At 38.1% G+C, this 19,991-nt stretch overlaps 1 protein-coding gene across 24 annotated transcripts in view; it reads right to left on the bottom strand.

The window, feature by feature from the left end:
* Ank2 (ankyrin 2) overlaps positions 1 to 19,991 on the bottom strand; it is a 554,279-nt gene that overhangs the window by 331,858 nt on the left and 202,430 nt on the right. The window contains exon 1 of one of the 24 annotated variants that reach the window (XM_048813757.1): positions 4,789 to 5,374. The exons of 20 other annotated variants lie outside the window; for them this stretch is intronic. In XM_048813757.1, the coding sequence (XP_048669714.1) occupies positions 4,789 to 4,872 (84 nt within the window). In that variant the 5' untranslated portion in view covers positions 4,873 to 5,374. Of the gene's footprint in view, positions 1 to 4,788; positions 5,375 to 19,991 lie in introns of those variants that run through there. 3 more of the 24 variants (XM_015484657.2, XM_048813767.1, XM_048813768.1) reach the window with 3 other exon arrangements.

Here is a 19,991-nt window from a genome sequence, read left to right as displayed (position 1 = left end):
GGTAGAGAGAGAGGAGGGGAGGGGAGGGGAGAGGTGGGGAGGGGGGAGGGTGGAGGATGGGAAAGGCAGCGGAGCACAACAGACACTAGGATGGCAATTTGTAAATCAATGGATGTGTAACTGATGTGATTCTGCAATCTGTGTATGGGGTGAAGGTGGGAGTTCATAACCCACTTGAATCAAAGTGTCGAATATGATATGTCAAGAAATTTGTAATGTTTTGAACAACCCACAATAAAAAATTAAAAAAAAAAACAAAAACTTAACACCAAAATAATAAAAATTTTAAAATAACCCAATCAAAGGAAATGGCAAAGGAAATGAACATACACTCCATAGAAAAAGAAATATAATAGTCAACAAACTTATGAAAAATTGTTCAATTTCTCTAGAAATTAGAGAAATGCAAATTAAACTACACTGAGATTCCATCACACTCTAGTCAGAATGGCAATTATCAAGAATACAAGTAACAATAAATGTTGGCGAGGATGTGGGGATAAAGGTTCCCTCGTTCATTGCTAGTAGGACTGCATATTGATGTAACCACTATGGAAAGCAATATGGAAATTCCTCAGAAAACTTGCAATGGAACAGCCATTTGACCCAGTTATCCCACTCCTAGGTTTATACCCAAAGGATTTAAAATCAGCATACTATAGTATTGTGGCCACATAATTGTGAAACCAACCTAGATACCCTTCAACAGATGAATGGATACAGAAAATGTGGTACATACACACAACAGAATATTACTCAGCCATAAAGGAAAATGAAATTATGGCATTTGTGGTAAATGGATGGAACTGGAAAATATCATGCTAAGTGTAATAAGCCAGTCCTAAAAAAAGCAAAGGTTTATATGCAGATGATTTGGTATGTAGATGCTAGCACATAATCAGTGTGGGGGGTGGCGGTAGAAGTTCAGTGGATTAGACAAAGGGGGATGAAGGGTAGGGATGGGGGATGGCAATAAGAAAGACAGGGAAAAACTAAGAAGCTTTTATAGAGTCTTCTGGGATTTAGAGTAGCTCAAAACTCTTACACTGTTCTATTTTCCTAATTCTTGGTGCTTTCTTCTAGTCCAGGGTTCTAGTTAATAAATGGAGTTATCCCCATTTCCTCTCTCCCTGAATCACCACTAGAATGTCAAACCTGATTCTGCACCTTGGGTAATAATATCAATTCTGTGAAATGATTGAGCCTTAAGGAAATCATATTTTTTTAAATATTAGCAACACTTTTATCTACAATTTATTTTCCTCAGACACTAAAAAGCATCCAATAACAAACACAATTCTCTCTCACCAAAGGTATCATTGTGGTCTATCCTGAGAAAGAGATAAGCAGCCACTGACACACAGGAGCTCTCCTGGTACTGTCAGCTAGGCCTTGGTGTTCTCCTGTTGAACATACGCAATTTCAGGGAGCTTCCCCTTCAGACAACGTCCATGACCGTGATGGAGCAAAACAGAAATAGCACAACTCCCTTATGTCTGAGCATAGACAAAACATGGACATTGTCCAAGCCACAAAAATACCAAATATCCCTCTCTTTTGCTAAATGAGAGATTTCCGCTTCTTTGGCAACCACAGCTTTAGTAGTAGTCTAGTCTGCCTTCCTATGGTTGAGATTTATCAGATCCATATAGATTTGTCCCTGCTCTCTAAGAATACCCCATCCAGAGAATGAGCCCCCACTATCTTGGAATCTACTTCAAATCATTTAACCAAAACCCATATTCCACGAGTTCTTTCTAGCGCCAATTACTGAGATGCACCTAGGGTTCTCCACGCTGTGCTACTGTGAGTCATAAACCCAACATGTTCAACCACAAGTGTATTCCTGGTGGTCTCTGGCGGTCACTGACAGCTCAATTACTGAAGCAAAAACAGACATTCTTAAGTAAAGCTGAAATAAGTACTCACCAAAATTCATGTCCTCTCTGAGCTTATTATTTCACATTGTAGATCATGTGGCAAATTACCATTTTTTGAGTTCTGTCCCTCAGAAGAACTACTTTTGTGAAGTGTAGAATAAACAAGTAGTTATGGTTTATCTCTCTATACTTAATAGAGGAGAAGTATTTTCAAAGAACTTGATCGATATGATAGCTGTACACCTAGGCCACAGAGGGCCTTGTGCCCCCTAACCCTTGATACTTGTACAAAATATTACAATGGATTCACTGTGAACCTCTAGTAGAAAAACACACAACTGAGTTGAAGCAATGTGGCATTGACTTTGCTCCAAGTCCTGTTTTCTCCAATTTTACGCTTATTAGGGATATTATCTCTTGATTATTATTGTCTCATATTTAATGGTCTAGTTTTTAAATATAAAAATTTAAGTCACCTGCTGTGCAAAATAATATGAAACCATAGGGTACATTTATGTAAATCTCAATAAGTCAGATGAGCTTAAAAGTTTCTAATTATAGTATATAACTTCACATTTTGAAAAACAACTACTAGCCTTTAAGCACCAATATTATATTCTGTCATTTCTGCTTTTCTCAAATATATAAATAGACTTTTCTTCTGAAAGGTGTATTACATTATACAACATCCATTTAAGAAAATAGTAAGAATACAGAATATTTACTATCATCAACTACATATTAAATAATGTTCAAAGAATTTTATACCCATTACTTCTAATCCTCACAACATACCAAAAAATATATACAATTATCCCCTTCTGTCTGGGGATATAGCTCAGTTGGTAGAGTCGTTGCCTAGCATGCACAAGGCCCTGGGTTCAATTCCCAGCATGACCCCCCCCCAAAAAAAACTATTATCCCCTTTTACAGATCTGTATCTGAATATGATGTGGTCCAACTACAATATTAAAGGGTAGAACTGAAATTTGAACCCACTCACATCTGACTTGACAACCTGAGTGTATGTGTGTGTGTGTGTGTGTGTGTGTCCACTATCATGTAACTAGTAGTTTTTTCAAGAGCAATTCCATTTAGGTGAAATTACTTTAAACTCAATATCTCACAGTGTTTTATCAGCCATGTGTCTGGGAATGTATGCACCAGAAAACACACACACACACACACACACATTCAAAAGTTGTTATTAATTGCTATCATGTTAACTGTAAATTTGGAAAATAATATACTTTTAAAATAAATTTGAGAAAACAGAGCTTTAAAATATTATAGCTATTACATAGGATGATTCTGTTGTCTCTATGCCCTCTAATACTTTGACATGGTTTGGGGCATGCAAATTTAAATTTAGTATCATCATTTAGAGCTTAAAATCACCCCAAGATTCATCTTCGACCCCTTTTGCAGTCCTAAGTATGTTGTTTCTGAGGTAACGCAGGTGTACTTCAAAGAGAAATTAAGAGAATTTCAAAATGATAATGTGAATTAAAGCAAATTGTTTTCTTTTCTTTTTATTGTCATTAATGTTTATCAATTAAGTAATATTCCACACAACTGTCCTCGATGCTGGGGGAGCCAGAATGCTTAGATACAAAAAGACGTCCCACCAATGTTTCTGTCTGCCCTGAATTATCCATTTGCCTTTTATCAGACTGCATCACTACCTTCATGCTATTATTAAAAAAATTGTCACATGGGGTATGCTTGTTTCAATGGAATTATATGACACCATACAAACACACTACTCTCTTGTTTGCTGATACAAGGAGCTTTTAAATATCAGAGATTCCAAATTATTTAGATTTTTAGGAGACACTGAATACACCATAGATCTAGAATTCTGAAACATAATGCAACTTTAGCAAAATGAAAAATGTTCATTTGTTTATGATTTTTTTATTTTTGTAATCGGCTCAATCAAAATCTAAAAACATCTACCAATAGAAACCATTTACATTCCAATCATGTTCACACACATCCCCACCCCGGATATTATTGCTCCAGGACATAACTGGATTTTAGGAGAATTTCTTGACAAAGCATCTCTTTCAGAGATGGGGCTCAGGAGCCCTGTGAGGCGGCAACAGTTTACCAGGAGTCAGGCCATAAAGAAAGAAGTGCTGGCACTGGGTGGGGCTGAATAGTTTGCATCTTTTCCCACTATTTCTCACCGCGATCACTTCCATGAAAATCAAGGGTGTGGGAATGTATGCCAGAGTAAGAAATCCTACAGACTGCTTTGTGTGCCCAACCCTCCCCACCCCATAATATCTTTAGCTGTTTGTCTTCCTCATTGAAAGAGCTATTCCACTAATGTCCGGGAGAACGGCAGAGATGCTAAGCAAACCAAAAAAATGCTGGGGATCATATTTCTCCTGTCACAACAGTCTTTCTTCTTGGGAAGAACATACTTAGCACGAAACCCAAAAGGCATTGGCTGTCTCGCCATCTCAAGATCATCTCTGAGCAAACGCATCTGGCCAAAAACCTGCCTTTCACTTCACAATCCACCTTGCTTTGCACTCTGCCTTTTAAACTCACTCACTCTAAAAATAAAATGAGTCTCTCTGTACCAGGTCAACACCTGAAGCATCCATGGGTGGCTCCAAGCCCCAATAATCCACATGCTGAACACACCTTATCTGTGTGCACTTCACCAGGCTCCAGTCACTGTATCCATGATGAACCAGGGTTCCTTTACTATTCTCAGAAAGCAGCCGTTTGCATCTGCCTCCTTAAAAAGCAAGGCTTGGCACTGATGCAGGCTGTAGTTACTCCTAAGCTCCACGGTTTCCACAGCCTTATTGATATCTCACACACACACACACACACACACACACACACACACACACATTATATACAGACATTCCTAATCCTGGCAATGTACCTTTTTGGGTCTTTTTCTTCTCTGACTGCTGCCGTTGAACTTCTCTCCACTGTCGCTTTTCTGAGCTGCATCTTCGTTCATCATTTTGAACAGTTTGGAAAGAAAATAGCTGTGCCATCAAACCCTGCCGCCTGTACAGACCACTAGCAAGTATGTACTTACTGGAGGAAAGCAGGAGGAGGAGGAGGGGTGGGGAAGGGGCGCGCACTGGGAGAGTGAGGACGGTGACGTTGCCATGGCAGCAGCTGCCACAACTGTTTATCTGACTGCATTGTTAAATCTGATTCAACCAATTACCATCAGGGACTGGCTACAATGAAGAAAGCCTTGGAAAAAAGAATGCCGGGGACTCCGATGATTTGGGGACTCTGATGGTTGGCTTTCGACACACCCTTGTTTCTATCAGCTCTCAACCCACGCACAGAACCTGCACTTAATTTTCTTCCTACAGGTACTTCAACACAGAACAGACACAATGTGTAATGAGGAAACAATGACATTCTTAAATGTGTTTCTGAACCTGAAGGGGTACATCTTAGCTGGTCAAGATGCTACTTGAGGAAATGGATCAGCTATGAATATCATAAAGTGAATATAAGAAAGTTACATGTTTAAGACGTTATCCGCTTGACTTAACATTATAATCGTGTAAAACTCCATTCAAGGATGACTTCTATCCTAAAGCCTGGAGAACAGCTCCCCCAATATCCAGGCGACACAGAAAACTCCCTTATTCTGAGCCTCCTGTTTTCATGAAAGCTCTGGTGGAGCACCTGTAACACCATTGCACAACAGCACAACTGTCTTTTCCTGACAAGACAGGGAGGTGTGTGTGTGTGTGTGTGTGTGTGTGTGTGTGTTCAGGAGGGGAGAGATTACTGTGTTTCTCTCAACCAAACATGATGTATGGTTCATTAATGGCAATTAATCAATGTTACTTAAATGAGTAAGACACTATGGATAATACAAGCGTGAGAAAATTTTCATAACTGACCTTGGAAATTTCCTGAACCTAATTCTATTGACTGATGCATAAAACATAATCCCTACTCTCAAGGACCTTGAAATATAAAGTTGCAAAATTATTTTAGACTGAAGAGGAAAAGGAACCTTGTTTATATAACAAGAAACCCAATTTCACGTATTGGAAAAAGGTGGCCATATTTGTATGTTTAAACATTAGTTGTGGATGTAACCAGAGCCTGATATGCCGTGTACAAATACCCACATATGCATACTGAACACTCATCCCTATTCCTCGAAAACAAACCCCAAGTGTAATATGAAGAATTGGTAGAGGTGAAAGTGAAGATGAGAACAAGGAGATAATGTATATAAATGCATTTTAAAAATTGATGGTGTCTCTGTAAACATGTTCCTATTGTTAATTCCGTATGATTATTATAAATATAGACAGTTTTCAACTCAGAAAAGTGTACCTTACAAATGTTTCATGCATGCAGACAACACCAACAGTCACAGCAACAAAATCCACCTCTTTCTCCAGTGCTCTTTCTCTCTGCCCTTTCGTCCCTAAGACCTCACCTCTCCCCTGTGCCATGGCCTCATCTGGAGTCAATGCTGTCTAGCCACCTTGGCTCCTTCCACCTTCCTTCCATACTTATCCCGATGAGACTACCCTCTTTCCATTGTCTCAGTTACTCTTTGGATCTCACAGCTAGTCCCAAGAGGCACTAAGCCTCTTTTTCCTTTAAAACATAAGCACTGCAATAGAAGCTTCCAGAAGCCAACTTTCACTGTCATTAGAGTGCTCATCAAAACCCCTATGATATCCCATATCCTTCCAGTTTCCTCTCACACATCCCATCAGCAATTTCCTCACCTCTCCCCTTACTAGACCTTTCTTGGGAGAAACCTCAGCCTAGAAACTGGATTCATTTACTCAATAAATATTTATTGAATGTCTACCATGTGCCAAGAACTAAGCACAAGGGATATGCTGTCCTATCCCTCAGGGACATAGAGTCAAACAAAACAGGTAACATTTTTGTAATCGTGGAGAGAACCAGGTGATAAACAACAATACTGTGGTTAGTGCTATGGGGAAGAAAGGATACAGAGTAACAGGAGACAAATGCTATTTATACAATGTGCCAGGGAATGCTTTCTAGAAATCTGAAGGAAGTAAGGAATCAAGTCAAACAATCATCTGAAGGAAAGATATTCAAGGCAAAGAGAGCAGCCATTCTAATGTCCTGAGATGAGAACTTCCTGTAAATCTATTGAGAAAACTATAATACTATCAAAACAGGAGTAGGAGAAATAGATGGGAATAATGATAATACCTTTACAGCAACTGGATTTGTAAGAACCTTAATTCCAATGAATTCCAGAATGTGCTTTTCAATGAGTTCCATGTCCCAGGTAGGAGCATAATTATTGTTTTCACATCACTTCAATGATAAAAGCTGAAAGCAAATGTACTTCAGGCTGCAACAACTTATGAATTAGCTCCTTTTGATTATGTGTGGACAGCCTCTTGTAACGGTGTCTTCTTTGTCAACATCCAGTGCATTCATGTGCACGGACGTAAACACTCAGATTCAGGCCTTTAATTTTGACAACCTGCTAAAACACTGGCTATTCGGTGTCTTAGCCCGTTTTCTTGCTGCTGAAACAAAATATGTGAGACTATGAAAATTATAAATAATAGAAATTTATTTCTCACAGTTCTGGAAAAGTAGGAAGTCTAAGATCTAGGCACCAGCAGGTTTAGTGTCTGGTGAGGTCCCAGTCTCTGCTGCCAACGTGGCATCTGGAATGCTGTGTACCCGCATTGGGGAAGGGACACAAGGGCAAATGAGAGAACCTAGCTAGTTCCCTTTTAGAAAGTCACTAATCCCATTATGACTTACTCATCTCCTAAAGGCTCCACTCCCCAATACCATTACATTGGGGGGGTAAATTTCAACATGAATTTTAAAGAGGGCATAAACATTCAAACCATACCGGCATTGTTCTAGAATATTATTTATATTTTATATAACACACTGGCTTTACAGAGTGAACATAGCTGCACAAATACCATACTTGCACATGGACACTCAAATAAAAAATAAAAATCTCAATCAGAAGATAAATAGGTGATGGTGGTCTTCTATTGATTATCCCAGAAGGTAAATGTTTTTACATGTTGAGAATGTCAAGGAGATATTATAAGCGTTTGGACAGTCATTCTTCCTATCTAAACTCTCAATCAACTTCTTCGTGCCTCTCTGCCAGGCACTGTTCAATTTCTATCCTACTATTATAGTCTTAGTAGGTACATCCTTGACTGGACTCTAGGGCAGGGTTAATGTCTATCTTGACATACCACACGGAGTCCAAAACAGTACATGGGATGCAAAAGAGGCCTAGGCCCTTTTTAAATGCAATAAATACTTTTTTTCAATCTTTACCATGAATTTGAACTTATAAAATTTCTTCAGAGGAAAGTTTCTCTAAATCTTAAGCTTTCTTTCATTTTGTGAACTTCGTGATATCAAGGAGCTATTTAAAACTGTGTTCCAGATTTGTATAAATATATCAAAATATACTCTACTATTGTGAGTAACTAAAAAGAACAATTTTAAAAAGCTTTTTAAAAATATTTAAGAAGTTACAGTTGTTGCATATAAGATAGGAATAATGATAAGACCTTACGTTTTCAAGCATTTGATAATTTGTAACATCTTTTCCTGAGTTGGAAGCTTCATGAGGTCAGAGATCTCTGTTCTCCTTGATATGTCCAAGCACCTAGAGCACTATCATCCTATGGCAAACTTGTGAGAATGATTTAGTGACTGATGGAATTCTCTCAACCCCATATGGATAAGGCTAATATTAATCACAGTACAGTTGAGAAAACTGGAATAAAAAGCTGTTTTGGTAACTTGCCCAAAGTAACAAAGTTAATAAGATATAGAGCTTAAGTTCTTCTAATTTGAAGGCTTTTGTTCTTTTATTAAATCATAGTTGGCTTCAATGAAAAGCAGCCACTTAATAAAGTGAAGTAAGATGGGCAAAGTCTGAGATGGAAAATGCCAAGAGCAGAAATCACAGTCCGATGACAGTGACCCAGGAAGAAAGAGGAAGAAGCCTTTATTGGTTTTATGTCAAGCACATTTTATAGGCATCGAGATTTATAAATGATTATATGAATTTTAATATGCCTACTCTATTTTATTAAACCATTAGAGATGATTATATTACAAAATCTAACACATACTACTTTTTTAATCATAAAATTATTTGAGTGGGGTAAAATTCCTTGAAGTATAAGCAATTATGTTTTACAGATAGATTATCTTCCAAAGTTCATTGGTGAGTCAGAGTTGTCTGGTGTTAGACTCGAGTTTTTCACAGAAACAATGTTATAAAGGCTCAGTTCTATAAAACCCTCAAAATACTCACGGTTACGGAGGGCAGAAAAATCTTCACAACTTGGCAAAATTGGATACAGGTTCACCAGACCATTTTTCTCTTCCTTTTAGGCACATAGGTGGACCAGTGTTATGGGTTATATTGTGTCCCTCAAAAGGTATCTTCACGTACTAATCCCCAGTACCGGTAAAGGTGACCTTATTTGGAAAAATAAGCCTTTGTCGAAGTGGTCACGCTCAGATGAGATCATAATGAATTAGAGTGGGCCCTAACTCATTGACTGGTATCCTCGAAGAAGAGGGAGAAGAGGAGGCAAAGGAGACACACATAGGAAAGGCTATGGGGGGACGAGAGGTGGAAACAGGAGGGACATACCTGCAAGGACAGGAATGGCAAGGACGGCCAGCAGCCACCAAACTCAGACAGAAACAAGGATGGTTTTCCTCCAGAGCTTCAGAAGGAACACGGCCCTGACAACCTCTTGACCTCAAACTTCTAGCCTTCATAACTGTGAGAGACTAAAGTTCTGTTGTTCTAACACATCCAATTTGTGAAATTTTGTTCTGAAAGCTGTAGAAAACTAGTACAATCATATTTTCCTACCTCCCTTTCAATCATTTGCAGCCACGAGTCTTTGTTCTCACCTGCAGGATGTGGGTGGAGTGCTTAACACTTTCAGGCCTAGCTAATAAAACCCTCTCATGGATAATTTTCTTCTCTCTTTACCCATCTTTTGGCTGAATACAGAGGCAGACATAACCTAGAATGCGGAAAAGCAGCAGGTTGGAAAAAGTCAGTCTTTGAACCCTTATGTGGGGTCGGGTCCTTCTTCCCTCAGGTTTACCTTGTAGAACATAAGAAATGTTTTTCTCACAGGTCTTTAGTCACTTATTATGGTATTATTTGTTAGCTTATGGTAACTAACTCCATCTACTAGTGCTTTTGAGGGACTGTAATCACATTTCCACTTAAGAATGTCTGGTATATGAAGATATACTCAGTTTATCAAAGTTTTCAGCCTTGGGAAATGGAGCCTATGTCCTGCAGAAAGGCCCTAGTATGATAAGAAAGGGAACACAAGGAACTACAAGGGGATCAGAAGAGATATGAGAAGGAATACGTAGTTTAGAGGTGAAAGGGATACCTGAGGAGTTTATGGGATCACCATGCCACAGTAGCTTCTGTCTACTCTCCCCCTCACTTCCCGGATAAATTCTTGGCTTCCTTTCCAGTTGCTGGAAGTCACTGCTCTGACCTTGGTGATGTCCCTTCTTAACCCACTGAGGATATGAACACGGAGCACTCACCTCTCTTATAAGCAAATATATACAGACTTCTAGAAGCTCTCTAAGGATTCTTAATTTTTGTTTTGTTTTCTCTTTCTACTTTTGACCAATGGAGAAAAGATATAAAATATAAAGATAGCAAACAAAGGGAAAGTTTATCTTCTCAACGTTCACAATCATAAAGCCCTGGTTTGTGGGATGTACACAGAGCTGGGCTCAGTTGTACTTCCAGGCTCTTCCTGGATTGCCAGTTGTTTTGCTCTTGGATTCTATATTGTTTTGCTCTCGTATTCTATATTGTTCTTCCTCCACAGAAGACCTGGAAAGACTACAACATTACACCTCCTTGGAAGCTAAAGCCAGGCTCATCAGCTCAGTAGGAGAGCTTCTTCATTTTTTCTTCTCCCAGTTCTTTGTCATTTCACCTTCAACGTCAGCAAAAAGCAGCTCCTCTCCCTTTCATGATCCTTTCCTTCCTATATCTTTCCCTTCCGTCCCTCACTTATTTTTTTATTCATTCAACAGGTGTCTATTAGCTGGCTGACTGCCATATACCAGGTTCCACACTAGATTGGGGGCTTTGGCATGAATTGGCTTGCTGCTGCCCTAAAGAGTTCACAATCTATAGGTGGAGATGGATCTCCAACTAGAAGTATAATGACTATCTGCAGAAGAGATTATGATGTTTAGAACACAAAACAGAGGTTTCCAACCTAGTCTGAAAGAAGAGGTGATGTTTCTGAAAGGAAGTGAATTCCAAATTGAGAACACTTGAATTGTGAGGTATGAAATCTAAATGGAAAGAAGGGGTCCTCTGGGAGTTGGGGAAAATGACCAAGCAGAGTCAACAGCATGGGTGGGTGCCCTCTAGTGGACGAAATGTGGCATTGGCAGAACTGAGACAAGGCTTGTGTGGGTGTATGGTAGCCCCAAGCCAGGCCTGCAATAGTCAATCTATGCTCAGCCTTAAAGAGTCACTGAGTGTGCCGGTGCCCAGACTCACTATCCCACATAAGTATCTGCTATGCACTGAGCATTTATACTCACCACCATTCATATGTTGAAATCCTAACCCCCCACTGTAATAGTATTAAGTGGGTCCTTGTAAGAGGTATATTAGTCAGGGTTCTCCAGAGAGGGAGAACCTATGAGATGTATATACATAGATAAGAGAGAGATTTATCTGGTGCAATTATAGAGGCTAAGAAATTGCATATGGTATTATCTGCAAGCTGAGAACTAGGAAAACTAGTGGTGTGATTCAGTCTGAGGCCAAAAGCCTGAGAACCAGTAATTGTAATGTCTAAGGGCAGGAAAACTTAAGAAGAGAGAGAAAATTCAACCTTCCCTCATGTTTTGTTCTACCTGGGCCCTCAACGGATTGGATGGTGCCTGTTGACATTAGTAAGAAATGATTTTCTTTACTCCATCTTCTGGTTCAATTGCTATTTTTTTTTCCCCAGACACTCCCAGAAATGTTTTACCAGCTACCTGGGTATTCCGTAACTCAGTCAAATTAACACAACTTAACTGTCATAGGAGGGAACAGATCATAAGGGTGAAAAAGTGATTTCTCTCTCAGCCATATGTGACACAATGAGAAAACAAACCAGGAAGTAAGCCCCCACCAAACAGAATCTTCAGGTACCTGGCTCTTCGATGTCCCAGATCCAAAGCTATTAGAAATAAATTGTTAAAGCCACCCAGCTCTGCTTTGTTATAGCAGCCCAAACTAAGTCAGTACCTGTGTTGGATAGCTAATCATTATTACATCACTTGTGAGACATGTAGCAATATTTCACCAAATATTTCCCCAATATTTCCTAACATCTAGGAAGTTAGATCTGGCTGATATGACTAGAAAAAAAGGAGACTTTGCAGCCATATAACATACTTACTCTAAAGTGTCAGGGACCAAGTTTGGGGACAGAAGCCAGCCCTAACCCTAGAACACCAGACCAAGCACATCTCCCATGAAGAAATGAGGAGACAGAAGTAGATCCCTCAGCCTGGCACCACCAGGTGTCCTGTGCAGCTCATTTAAACTCAAACAAAAGGTGGCCTGAGAACAGATTAAAAGTACAGATGGAAGACAAAGTAGAGTATGGCAGTCTGTGCTAAGGATCTCAGATTTGAACATCAAAGCCATGTGAAGCTATTTAACAGTCTAGAAGAAAAGTAAAATGACAAAATGTGTGTGTGTGTGTGTTAGAGTATTCTTTATAATAAAATATTGAGTGGGAGCTAAAGCAGAGAATAGATGTGAAGAAGTGTATATGAGTCTGTGTACCAGCAACTGGGGAGAGAAGATTGTGATGGAGTGGACAGGTGCACAAGTTAGTCTGTCACCATTAGAGATGCTACTATTCCCAAACCCCAAGAGGAACTCAGAATCAGAAGGAAGACAGAGGGAGGCACCTGCCTAATGAGCAAGGAGAGAGGGACCACATCCTCATAAAGGTCTCATTATCAGGAAGAGCCCTCAAAGAAAAACATTTTTTAAAAAATCTTAATTTTTTTTCCATTTCATTTAACAAAGGAAAGAACAACATTCAAAAAGACTAGAGATCACTCCCAAGACTCCAACATTTTAGAAGCACAGGAAAGATCAGGATCCAAGAACTATGGCCACCTCACAGAGCAGCCCTCTTCACGTTACTTTTCACAGGGGTGAATTTTAAAGGCTGTGTCAAAATTTATCTACTTTTGAAATTAAGAAACCATCAGTTCCTGCTTAAGGTGTAAAAGACCATAAAGAAATGAGTCAGCCACTCGCCTTAAAAAATGATTAAGGAAAGAAAGACCCTTGTTTCTGATATAAATACTGAGCATGTCCTGCCCAGATTGGAGCAGGCCAATAAATGGTCTGTTAAGATGGATTTTAAAGAGGCAACAGCAGCAATCAGTTAGTTACCCATCTTCTTTCATTTTATGCCAGTCGGATGTAAGGTTACTAAAGAGGTATTTGGTTTCAAAATTTTCCCCCATTTAACCTGAGAAGAGTATTTGAAACCCATGACATCATTTTAGCATCTCATTTCACCTGAGCCACATAATTACTAAAATTAATATTAGTGATTAATTATGAGTCTCATCTTATAATAAATGTTAGCAGCAATATTTTAGATCAAATGCAGAGTTTCACAAAAAAAATAGCAAAATGTGGGTGAGCTCACCACATACACATTTCTGGCTAGGTCAGTTTTTTAGGATGCGTTGTTATCTGCTTGTTCTATGCATTCAGTCTCTAGTGATATTAGTTCTTGAAAATAGCTGTTATAATTGGGTTTCCCTGTAGATGCAAATGAATGGCACGTTAGAGCAGGTTGTGTCCTTGACAGACATATTTTTCCAGTGCAACTTCAATTTATTACCATAAACATTTTTAATCTTAAACCAGATTACAAATGTTATAACAATTTTTTCTCTAACCTATGAAGAAAAAATCTATATCCATTGATAAAAACCCAACATAGAAATCACCCAGAGCCTCCATTTTTAAAGTCATACTTTAAAGGACATATACATATGAGAACATAAACAATCACAATGTTATATGGTAATTTTGAGACCATCATATCCAGCCCCTCCCCTTCAACAAGTAAGAAAACTGGAACCCACAAGGTTATGTTACTTACTGTAGGTAGCACAGTTAGTGACACCTTGAACTAAAGTCCAAGTTTTCTCACACCTAATCCAGTGCTGATATCTTCTAATGGGGTGTGTCTCTACTGAAATGAACTTCAGGATCATTCTTCCTCGGCACATATAGGCCCAGCAATTGCAAAGAGGTTTTAGAGTGAATAAAAAAGATATTATATGAATCATTATCTACCAAGTTTAGAAATATTTCAGACATTAGAAGTGCACAGTAGGACCAGGAGCAGTGGCACATGCCCATAATCCCAGTAGCTCCCCAGTAGCTAGGGAAACTGAGACAGGAGGATTGCAAGTTCAAAGCCAGCCTCAGCAATGGTGAGACCCTGTCTCTATATAAAATATGAATTAGGGGGGCTGGGGTTGTAATTCAGTGTTAGAGCACTACCCTAGCATGGGTGAGGCATTGGGTTCAGACCTCAGCACCACATAAAGATAAATAAATAAAAAGGTATTGTTTCCATCTACAACTAAAAAATATTAGAAAAAAAATAGGGCTGGGGATATGGCTCAGTGGTCAAGTGCCCCTGAGTTCAATCCCCAGTACCAAAAGAAAAAAAAAAAAAAAGAAGTATAGAGTAGGGAGTTGAATAAGATAAAATTATCTTGATGTCACCCCAAATGCTGCAAAATACCTCAAGTTTAGATCAGGAATCAATGTAATGCAGAGAATCACAGTAGGAAACACAAAAGAAGATTAATTTGGAGATGAACTTGTGTTTTCACAATATTACCCTTTGTCAAAGAATCTCAAGAATGAGAGGAAAACAATGATAGGATGAAAGTTAAAGCTTCAAAGAGCTTTAAACAGATGGAATAAAAAAGATAATAAATGGTAAAGGAAATCAGTTTCTATCTTATCACTCCTATGAATGAATTAATCATTAATGATTGACCAGTACTGTTCCTCCCAGTTAGGTAAAAAACAGTGATCAAAATGAAGACTTTATTATCTATGAGTGCTTTCTAACTTCCAACTACTGTCCATTCCAGACTGATGGTATTCTCATTATCTATTGCTGTTACAAACTACCTCAAGAAATTACTGGCCTAAAACAATTTTATTTTGCTAATGAATGTGTGGGTTAGGGATTCAGGTAACGTTCAACTGACTGATCCATTTTGATTCACGTGGTGTTCCCTGAGGCAGCCAGGGATGGGATGGATGATCCACTTCCACAGTCCTTAGTCACTACCTAGTTCTTAGTGCTGTTTGGTCACTTTCTCTTTTTTCATGTGTCATTTCATTTTTCAGGGCCTCTCCCCATGGCCTGGGCTTATCTCTGATTAGCTGTCTTAAGGTAGTCACATTCTTCCATGACAGCTGACCTCCAGAAGCCAGGAAGTAGAAGCTGGCAGACAAACCAAGGGCTCAAACATATTTTATTGGTCAAAGCAGCAAAAGGGCCCACCCAGATTCGAACAGTGAAGAAACAGACTCCACCTTTGGATAGGGTAGTAGAAAAGTCACATTGCAGAAGAACATATAGAATAGGAGCCATCACAGAAAATGTCCTCTGCCACACTTGGCTAGCAAGCATGAGGAAGAGAAAGTATAAGGGCCAACTTTGCATGCTATAAACCACAGACACAATGTCTTTTTCCCAAATGATCAGACTCTGCTAGCCAGAACTGAAGTATTCTGCATTTTTAATATTTATTTGTTTTTATGTGGTGCTCAGAATTGAACCCAGTGCCTCACATATGCTAGGCAAGCATTCTACCACTGAGCCACAACTTCAGCCCTGCATTTTTTTAATTAAAAAAAAAAAAGTTATCAGTATTAACTTATGGAATGATTAATTCATATTACTGGGTTGAACTCTATTTCCTCCCAAAGCAAATCCTTCATTGACTTCTGAAGACAAGTTTCATGTGTTATATTTCTCAATAGGAGCCACTGTTACTAATAAATTAACAGGAATAATTCCATATTTGAAGTACACCTTCCTTTGCAGTCTCTGTCTTTGTCTTTATATTTTTTGACCCCTCCTCTTTTTCTATAACATCTGTATGACCTTCTAACAGCTCTAAACTCTACCATACACTACTAACATGATAATGAAAACAGCTTAAAAAGGGAAACAACTATATTTATTATAGGTAAGAATTACTGAGTTAGTATATAAAAAGAGAAACTTGTAGTGCAAGTGTATTCATGGTTAGTTTCAAACTTTATATTAGAAAACTGATTAAACACATAACAAAATTGGAGATAGGATTAATAATTAATTTAACTACTCTAATGCTATAGTCCAGAAATTAGTCTTTAGTGCTGATATATGTATGTATTGGGTATTATTTTTTCTGGACCTTAATAAAGACTGTATATCTGAAGGATTCCCTTTGTTATTCAACATTTGTGGTCTGCTTTTCTATTTAGGCCTGTTTCATGTTTCTAGTTTAATAGTAAAACTAGATCAGAATATATATTTTAATTATTTAATGTACTTAACTACCAAGAACAAATTGTTTCTTGGGCTTTGATAGTGTGATGACAATCAGATCTAGAAAAGGGATATCCAAATTCAAGTAGGAAGAAGAATCCTTCTCAAGCAAATTTATCAACTCAGACATGCAAAATCTAGTAACTACAGTATGGTCAACCCATCCATTTTGGTCACATTTATGATATAATCACTACATAATATCTTCTTGCCACTTTTCCTTGTAAAAATGTCCAAAATATAACTTTTGCCAGCCTCTCAATTTACAAAAACATTTAGAATGTAACAACAGTAATACATTCAATGCTATACAGATTGAAATTGTAAGAGCAAAAAGTACTATTTCACAAATCCAAGCAGTTATGCCCTAGGATATTAATGCCACACTTGATCTTAAGCTCTTTTACCTAAAAACTATAGGAATCTAAGTAATAACTTAGTTATTACTAGTGATATGTAACATTTCAAATTTCATATATACCTTGCCACTTATCAGATTATTTCCAGCACCATACACCTTTTTACCTAGAAAGTTATCAAGAATATCAAGGAAGCTGGGCATGGTAGCCCACGCCTGTAATCCCAGCAGCTTGGGAAGCCGAGACAGAAGGATTGTAAGTTCAAAGCCAGCCTCAGCAAAAGCAAGGCACTTGCTTTTGTGGGGCTGGGGCTCAGCAGTAGAGCACTTGTCTCATATGTGTGAGGCCCTGGGTTCAATCCTCAGCCCCACATAAATGAAATAAAAAGGTATTGTGTTCACCTACATTTAAAAAAATATTAAAAAAAAAAAAAAGCAAGGCACTAAGAAACTCAATGAGACCCCATCTCTTAATAAAATACAAAACAGAGTTGTGGATATGGGTCATTGGTTGAGTATCCCTGAGATCAATCCCCAGTAACCCTCCCCACCCCCAGCAAAAAAAAAATAAAGAATATCAAGGATCTGAGATCCTATCCTACTCATGTATTCTTCAGTTTACATTACTAGGAAGAAATACTCAAGGCAACTAACTTATGAAGAAAAAGACTTATAGGGGCTGGGTTGTAGCTCAAGCGGTAGTTCGCTCACCTGGCATGCGCGGGGCACTGGGTTCGATCCTCAGCACCACATAAAAATAAAATAAAGATGTTGTGTCCATCGAAAACTAAAAAATAAATATTAAAAAATTCTCTCTCTCTCTTTAAAAAAAAACACTTATATTTAATTCATGGTTCTATACATTGTAGTTGGAGATCAGGCAGCCCCATTGTCTTAGGCCTCTCATGAAGTCATTGAAAGGCAATGGCAGGAAGCACATGGTGAAGCAAACTGCTCACATCTTGAGCCAGAAAGCAGATAAAGACTGAGAGATCAAGGTCCCACAGTCTCCTCTCCTTCAAGGGCAAGCCTCCAAAGACATAAGGACCTTCACTAGGCCCTACCTCCTACAGATTCTACTACCTCCCAATATCACCTCCCTGGGGAACAACCCTTTACTACCTAGACCTTTGGGGAAAACAAATCCAAACTATAGCAATTTGCAAGCTAATAAGTTAGCCAGCTACAATTTCATAGATGGTGACTGAAATTTTGAGACTCTTGGGTTTCAGACAAAGGACTGTATTATTACACACAGAACTGTAAGCAACATTAGAATTAGTATCAGTTTCAGTCTCCTTTGTTCCCAGTTCTTCCAGAGGTAATTGTACTGTCCTAGATGGATGCTTTCATATTCAATGGATTGTATGCTAGAGAGCAATTGTGAGTTTAGAGAACTTGAATCTTTTGCAGTGGGCATCAAACATGACTGTAGTTTGCTCCAGAGGGAGCCATTATCTTTGTTACTAAAGAGTAAGCATACATGACCTTTGCTTCTCTTACTTTCCAAGGCCGTCTGCTGTACTAACACATTTGAAAAGATAGTCTAGATCAAAGAAAGTACATCTGCTTGCAAGATACATAGAAATGCAAGGAACCTACAGAAAATTATCTACTCAAAGGAGAGTTTCAAATAATAGAGGTTCTTTTGCAATTGTTGAATGCAATGCTAACTTGCCCTTTGTGATGGTCGAAGTTTAAATGGAAAATATATGAGATTTCTGTCAAATTCTCTGTAGTCATACATACATATTTATGTATGTATATGCATAATTGTATAACAGCTTGTTTATGAACATTTGGACAATTTCACACATTATCTGTAGTCTTACTGGAATTGCTGTGGCATACAAAAGAAGCAATGGTTTGAAAGTGGGTACACATTGGTTTTTAATTCCCATGCTGTCACTAACTGACAACATGGTTCACCACAAATCAATAAAGTACTTGCGCCCCAATTTCTGTTTCTTTTGAAATGTGTGGTTGCTCTCTTATTTTTCCTGCCAGATATTTCTCTCTCTCTCTCTCTCTCTCTCTCTCTCTCTCTCTCTCTCTCTCTCTTTTAAACTGTTAAAAGTCCTTGAATCTATAAACCTACACTTTAAAGTGAGGAAAAAAATGATTCAAAGAGAATTTCCTGAGCCGATTAAATGACCAGTAATTCAATATCAGACAGAATCTAATGTAGCTGTCTTAGTTTTCAATTTCCTTTCCTTTTTCCACTGGAAAACACAGACATTGGAAGACATATGAGACTACAGAACCTCATTTTTCTCAAGGTCAACAAATAAAGTTGGAAAATAATGATGTAACACAGAAATGCTGACAGTAATGATATAAGTTATTTAGGCCTGGAAAACAATTTTGGAAGTTGTACAAATGCTGTAGAGTTTTACCCACCAATTTGGACAGATATAAAACGCCTACTAGACTTGAACCTTTAGTCACTTTTCCCATCTCTCATATGCAGTAAATACATCCCTTTATTTCCACTTCAGAAATACATTTACTGTAGTCCTTTAGTTCTGTACTGTTCCACCCCTTTTTCTTTCATATCTGAACTATTAAAATCATAGGATTTGTTGTCTCCTTGTCTTCAAGTTTTGTTCTCCAATCTGACCTCGAGAGAGTTTCTTTAAATGTTCATAAAAAAATGAGTCTTCATTATCCTTGGAATAAAGTTCAAATATCTACAACTATTATTCAAAATCATCTATACATCCCTGTCTTCTAGTGGTTTACTCAAGGTGATCTATAAAGAGAGATAAGTCAAAATATAGTGTCATCAAATTTTGGATAAGGAAAAGTTACCAGAGTTTCCAGGAAAAGCATCAAATTCTACTTTGATGGGACAGTAAAATATTCCCAAGCCAAAAATACCTATTTTTATTTTCTTCTTTCCCCCTTCTTTCTACTTTCTCAAGTCCTCAATTTTGATAATGACATTTTTTCTAACAATGACAAACAGCATTAAATTTTTCTTCTCTCAAACAGGAAGTTATACTCCATGTATGTATAATATGCCAAAAAGCATTCTACTGTCATGTATAACAAAAAAGAACAAATTAAAAA

Source organism: Marmota marmota, unplaced genomic scaffold, assembly GCF_001458135.2.
Source record: "Marmota marmota marmota unplaced genomic scaffold, marMar, whole genome shotgun sequence".
In the NCBI taxonomy this organism is placed as follows: Eukaryota; Metazoa; Chordata; class Mammalia; order Rodentia; family Sciuridae; genus Marmota; species Marmota marmota.
The sequence above is the reverse complement of the archived record's forward strand: the minus strand, read 5'-3'. Positions and strand labels throughout refer to the sequence as shown.